Consider the following 7,375-nt stretch of genomic DNA (forward strand, 5'->3'; position numbering starts at 1 on the left):
ATGTTCAGGCCCCGATCACACAAAATCTTTTTCACTCCATCTTTCCACCTCCAATTTGGTCTCCCTCTTCTCCTTGTTCCCTCCACCTCCGACACATATATCCTCTTGGTCAATCTTTCCTCACTCATCCTCTCCATATGCCCAAACCACTTCAAAACACCCTCTTCTGCTCTCTCAACCACGCTCTTTTTATTTCCACACATCTCTCTTACCCTTACGTTACTCACTCGATCAAACCACCTCACACCACACATTGTCCTCAAACATCTCATTTCCAGCACATCCATCCTCCTGCGCACAACTCTATCCATAGCCCACGCCTCGCAACCATACAACATTGTTGGAACCACTATTCCTTCAAACATACCCATTTTTGCTTTCCGAGATAATGTTCTCGACTTCCACACATTCTTCAAGGCCCCCAGAATTTTCGCCCCCTCCCCCACCCTATGATCCACTTCCGCTTCCATGGTTCCATCCGCTGCCAGATCCACTCCCAGATATCTAAAACACTTCACTTCCTCCAGTTTTTCTCCATTCAAACTCACCTCCCAATTGACTTGACCCTCAACCCTACTGTACCTAATAACCTTGCTCTTATTCACATTTACTCTTAACTTTCTCCTTCCACACACTTTACCAAACTCAGTCACCAGCTTCTGCAGTTTCTCACATGAATCAGCCACCAGCGCTGTATCATTAGCGAACAACAACTGACTCACTTCCCAAGCTCTCTCATCCCCAACAGACTTCATACTTGCCCCTCTTTCCAAAACTCTTGCATTTACCTCCCTAACAACCCCATCCATAAACAAATTATATATATATATATATATATATATATATATATATATATATATATATATATATATATATATATATATATATATATATATATAATATTTTTTGTCGCTGTCTCCTGCGTTAGCGAGGTAGCGCAAGGAAACAGACGAAAGAATGGCCCAACCCACCCGCATACATATGTATATACATACACGTCCACACACGCAAATATACATACCTATACATCTCAATGTATACATATATATACACACACAGACTTATACATATATACACATTTACATACTTCATACTGTCTGCCTTTATTCATTTCCATCGTCACCTCGCCACACATGGAATAACAACCCCCTCCCACATGTGTGCGAGGTAGCGCTAGGAAAAGACAACAAAGGCCCCATTCGTTCACACTCAGTCTCTAGCTATCATGTAATAATGCACCGAAACCACAGCTCCCTTTCCACATCCAGGCCCCACAGAACTTTCCATGGTTTACCCCAGACGCTTCACATGCCCTGGTTTAATCCATTGACAGCACGTCAATGGGGATAGGAGAGAAAGAATACTTCCCACGCATTCCTCACGTGTCGTAGAAGGCGACTAAAGGGGACGGGAGCGGGGGGCCAGAAACCCTCCCCTCCTTGTATTTTAACTTTCTAAAAGGGGAAACAGAAGGAGTCATGCCAGGGATAATATATATATATATATATATATATATATATATATATATATATATATATAGAGAGAGAGAGAGAGAGAGAGAGAGAGAGAGAGAGAGAGAGAGATTGTAACTCAAGATTAAATTATCTCTCAACTGATCCTTAAGTATTCGTGAGGAAAACAAGAAATCTGATATTCAGACAGCACAGCGGGTTTGATATTCACACGTCAAAAAGGGAGAGATTTGTTTCGAGTGACGCGACGGATTTCACTGTTCCATCATTTAACTATTGATGTTCCAAGCTCAGGGAGCTCGCCCGTCCTGAGCGATGCATGACGAAGCCTGGTCCAGGGCCAGACATGACGGAGCCTGGCCCGTCCTGGGCCATGCATCACGGAGTTCTCGGCCATGCAAAACAGAACCATAGAGAGCAGTCGTGTTGTGCCAGATGAGTGTTGAGGGAGGGAGGGAGGAGGGCAGCTACACATCCCCTCCCCCGTACTGTGCCTCACCCGCTACTGCCGGCTTCACACACCGGCACATAAAGCTGCCATACCCTACCGTATTGATGTATCCGGCTGGCGTGGTCAGGGTACTGCTGCAGCAACAGCTGGCTCACCTGGCGTGGTTCGGTTACATTTGCAAGTACAGGTGGCTCAGCTGATCAATAGCTGCCGTGCATGAAGGTTCTAAAGATAATGGGAAGTCATGAGTGAACCGAAATGTACAGAGGAACTGGGAGGTCAAGCTGTTCATAACACTTTGTACGCGGCGGTACGCTCCTTCGGTGTGGTGGCATGACCTTTGATCTGATCCTTAAAGGTCAGGTCAAAGGTCAGTTTACTGTGTAACCAAGGGAACTACCATCATGTTCAAGAGTCATACCCTCGTGCTTAAGGGTTGTACCGTCTTACAAAAAATTCCTGCTTACGTGCTCAGTTAGTAATGTCGTACACAAAATTCGTACCGTCGTACACAAGATTCGTACCGTCGTGCTCTTGTACCGAAGGGTTTACGTTGCAATAACACTTTCTTTTACCGAAAGGTTTACGTTGCAATAAGAAACTCAAGTTCCTAACTGCTGATATAATAATTATGAACAGAATAATGTCAGGTGTAAACAGAGACGTTTTAATATTGTCAGGTTTAAACCAAGACAGGTTTTTCACTACCTCCTAAATTCGTGATACCTTATCCTTGTCTCTCCTCTCTCCCTTTCAAAATCCTCTCTGTATTACAAACAAGGTTTTGTCTTAATGTGTCCATGACTATAAACTCCAACGTAAAAAAAAAAAAAAAACTTATACGAGTTACTCTGGGTGGGACGAATTGTGAGCAATGGTGATAAGCAAGGTGTACGTCCTGTGATGTACTTATGGTGATAAGCAAGGTGTACGTCATGTGATGTACTAATGGTGATAAGCAAGGTGCACGTCATGTGATGTACTTATGGTGATAAGCAAGGTGTACGTCATGTGATGTACTTATGGTGATAAGCAAGGTGTACGTCATGTGATGTACTTATGGTGATAAGCAAGGTGCACGTCATGTGATGTACTTATGGTGATAAGCAAGGTGTACGTCATGTGATGTACTTATGGTGATAAGCAAGGTGTACGTCATGTGATGTACTTATGGTGATAAGCAAGGTGCACGTCATGTGATGTACTTATGGTGATAAGCAAGGTGTACGTCATGTGATGTGCTTGTCTGCTCGTAGAGCCAATTGCCGCCCATGACTTGAAGTTCATTAAGGACCAAGTTGACTCTCAGTCAAAGATTCCTCTCGAGTAGGTTGACTCGTATGGTATATTTGCAGGATATATGGTCTTTAGTATATTGTTTATGGTATATGATTGACAGTTAACAGATTTGTTAGATATTAGTTTATTTACATGCGTGAACATTCCACTAACACAACATCGGCAAATGATACTTAAAGTGGAAAATGAACAAAGAGGTCCCCAAAGTACATTTTTAAGTCTTAACACTGGTCTATCCTGAGCGACGCAGGATTACATCATGGTATGCGAAACTCTTTCGAGGCGTGAAACTTGCGACTCCGTAACTTGCGACCCCCGAGCGTTGATGATGTCGACTATGTCTTGCTTTAAGGCGGCGCTCCCAACCAAGAAGCCATCCAGGTCAAGCAGCCTGGCCAACTCTTGGCAGTTGGCCGAGGACACGGAGCCAGCGTAGATGATACGAGTGGTGTTGGCCACTTGCTGGGATACGTTTTCACGCAGCCAGAGGCGCAGCTTGGATAGCACTTCCTGTACCTCAGCTGGTGTGGCCAGGACGCCGGTACCACTGGCCCAAAGGGCTTCGAAGGCCACCACCACGCGGGACCAGTCGCTGATGCTACCTGCCAGGGCCTTCATCTGGGCGAAAAGAACCTCCTCCGTTCGCTGGGCCTGGCGATCTTCCAGGTTCTCGCACACACACGCTACCACCTGCAACCACACCAGAATTTCAACAACCTCACCATTATACTGCTAATTGAATTGACACTGATTTCTCAGCTTGGTTTTGTATTAATCGTAGTATTAGATTCATAGAGGGCACGATCCTTCAGTACGACTGTACGGCTCTTGGGTCAGATGGGCGTGGTCTGTAACCTGATGCTCGAGTCGGGTCACATCCGATCGCTTATAAATAACCCTGGGTCGTATTGTCATGCTGAGGGAATTCATAAAACAACGTGCAACAACCAGTGTGTGTGCGAAGGAATCCTTACCTTCATGCCGGCCAGCTGGGCGTGGGCAACTTTCTCTCTGATGAACTGATCTGATTCGCAGAATATTGTCCTCCGCTCTGGATGACCTAAGATGACCCAGTCACAACCACAGTCCTGGATCATGGCCGGGGAAATCTCTCCGCTCACGTTGCCGTATGACACCTGCTCGTTATTAAAGATAGAAAGGCATTCATTTAAAACATTATATACAAATTATATATATACATATATATATATATATATATATATATATATATATATATATATATATATATATATATATATATTATATACACACACACACACACACTTTTTTCATACTATTCGCCATTTGCCGCGTTAGCGAGGTAGCGTTAAGAACAGAGGACTGGGCCTTTAAGGCTCACTTGGCCCCATTCTATGTTTCTTCTTTTGAAAAATTAAAAAGATTAAGAGAGGGGAGGATTTCCAGCCCCAAGGCGCCCCCCCCCCCCCCCCCCCCGCTCCCTTCCTTTTTAGTCGCCTTCTACGACAAGGAGGGAATACGTGGGAAGTATTCTTTCTCCCCTGTCCCAGGGATAATATATATATATATATATATATATATATATATATATATATATATATATATATATATATATATATATATATATATATACACACCTCTATCAACCCTATCAAGTATTTCTCAGACATACTTTAAAGCAAACACCTGATCACTATATCTTTCACCACTCCACAAACCACATTGTTCTTCCTTAGTTTGATGATCTATTCATGCCATCACTCTTCCATACATCTATATTGGCACACTCAACAAAGTAATCATAACTTTCTGATTTGACCACTTGATGATCTATACATGCCATCACTCTTCCATACATCTATATTGGCACACTCAACAAAGTCATAACTTTCTAATTTGACCACTGACGTATGTTTCTCTTGCCTTTATATAGTGGAACTATATATGCATTCTGTCAGTCCTCAGGTACCTCACCATAATCCATATTTACATTGAAAATACTAACTAATCAGTCAACAAAAGTTACCTCCTTTAAGAAATTCAACTGCAGTGCAATCCACACCAGCTGCCTTGACACACATCATCTTACACAAGGGTGAAGAATGAAAGAATGCAAGCTAATGTAGATTGTGTGGAAAGGTGGAGGAGAGGACTAAGATAGAGGGGAGTTAGTATAATGCAAAATATATGTTAATACAAGGATATTTTTAGCATGTTTTCCTATAGGGTATGTTCTTGTGCACAAGGAATGGCATAATAAATATCACTTGAGTTATGATACAAGATTACTCTTGGTATGTACCAGGATTAATCCTCTCTGCTTATACATATGTTTAGGGATCAGTGTTATCTAAATGATTTTCCATTGGATACACAAATGAAAATCTTCCACGAGTATATGGATTTCAACATTTTTTTTGCCACCACAAATGTTGTCTACATGAATTAAACATATAAGGAGAAAAATGGTGGAGGGCTGTCTTCTACAACATCGTGAAGATTTCTTTACATTTTGTTTACATGTTAATTAACAGCAATTCTTGTTTCCGATTTCTCTCGACAAAAATAAAGCATTTCTGTATGAGTAGGAAAACTGTTCAATGTTTTATACCAAAGAGGAAGTCTGCATTTCAAGTTTCTTTCAAAGGCTGGCAAGAACTCTGTCTTCAACACTCCTAGAGAGAGAGAGAGAGAGAGAGAGAGAGAGAGAGAGAGAGAGAGAGAGAGAGAGAGAGAGAGAACAAGGTCATTATACGCTATATAATTATAATATATGAATTAAGACTAGATTTTCTTGATATTTACGACTGAAATTTGATGTATTGAAGATTTAAAAATAAATAGTCCTTACCTTGTAGCAGTTCTGGGCAGCCACACCAATATGGAACGGTAGCTGCTGGCGGGCGTATGATAGATAGCAAGAAGGACATCCGACCACCACCTCTGTTAAACATACGATTACAAGTTAACATTGTCATTGACGCATGCAGAATACAGTTTATTTTTTTTTGTTAATATATAAATTTACTTAAAGAAGCCTGATTATTTGTATTAAAACCTGTACTGTATTAGGTTGATTTGACTGATTGATTTTCGAAAAGGATGTGTTAGTATGTATGAATGTAGATGTTACCGGACTCCTCCTGCACGAGGTTTTTTACCACGAATTAAGTAACTTCGGGCAAGGCTGTACCACTGAAAGTTGAGAAACGTTATTCACTTATTCTTGGAGAAAGTCCGCATTATGAAATTCGCGGATTGATTCAAGGGGCCGTACATTTAACCTTTACTTATTATTCATTAAACTGTATTCGCCAAATCGGTCTGGACTGGTCCATTACCACACTGACCCCCCCCCCCCTCCACACTAAGGAGCCAGGACTACTACTATCCCACTGAAAGCTCATCCTTGGGACTCGATGTAGGGACTCTAGTGACTGACGACCCGCCCTCAGGGTAAGAGTCTACAGTAAACAGTTGAATATCATGTAAGAGAGAACCTCACCTGTGGAGGGGTTGAGAGAGGAGTTTTTCATTCTCTTCACGATTTCTTGTATACGAGCCTGGTTGACATTCATCTTCCAGTTGCCAATCACGAAGAACCTCCTGTTGACGGACATGTTGATGTTTTGTGGTGAAGAAGGTGCTCCCGCGGTGTGTGTGCTCGGGGAAGACTGTGATCGTGAGGCGACACCTTTCCTTATATATATATGCGTAACGGAAACGCCCGGGTTACGTTCCGTCGTGTAAAACGTTTCAAGGGTGAGTCAGGAAGCCACACGTATTCATGGGTGTTTGACTTGTCCTGATCCTGTTCCATCCGTTATGAAAACATGTCAGAGAGGCGAGTGAAACGTACAAGAAGGCAAATTAAATTGTGTGTCCTGGAGAATGTAGCGCGTTATTATGGGAGAAAAGAGAGGTCGTAGAGAATGTAGAATGTGTGTAGACTGAGATGACACTCTTCTCTCCTTACTTCTCTGTTTATTTGTCTAGGTTCTTTACTGAATGAATCAAGAGGGGACATTTTTATCAGGAATTTTCTAAACGTAAGTAGGTGAGAAGTTCCGGTCGCTCAGCATTCCCGTACGATTCTTATCTTTATAATCAAATTACATAAGGCCTTAAACCTTTGTATAGAGAGCTGTCGACAGCTCTCTCACACTCTCATCCC

At 42.3% G+C, this 7,375-nt stretch overlaps 1 protein-coding gene across 1 annotated transcript; it reads right to left on the minus strand.

Moving 5' to 3' along the window:
* Nucleotides 1-3,330: 3,330 nt before the first annotated feature.
* LOC139764503 (triosephosphate isomerase-like) lies at nucleotides 3,331-6,891 on the minus strand. The gene is made up of 4 exons (XM_071691126.1): nucleotides 6,707-6,891; nucleotides 6,053-6,144; nucleotides 4,197-4,358; nucleotides 3,331-3,912 (listed from the first exon to the last, which is right to left on the minus strand). Exons 1-4 carry the CDS (start codon nucleotides 6,819-6,821, stop codon nucleotides 3,475-3,477), a joined length of 807 nt encoding a protein of 268 aa, XP_071547227.1. The 5' UTR covers nucleotides 6,822-6,891; the 3' UTR covers nucleotides 3,331-3,474.
* Nucleotides 6,892-7,375: the final 484 nt, after the last annotated feature.

Source organism: Panulirus ornatus, chromosome 4 (assembly GCF_036320965.1).
Source record: "Panulirus ornatus isolate Po-2019 chromosome 4, ASM3632096v1, whole genome shotgun sequence".
NCBI lineage: Eukaryota > Metazoa > Arthropoda > Malacostraca > Decapoda > Palinuridae > Panulirus > Panulirus ornatus.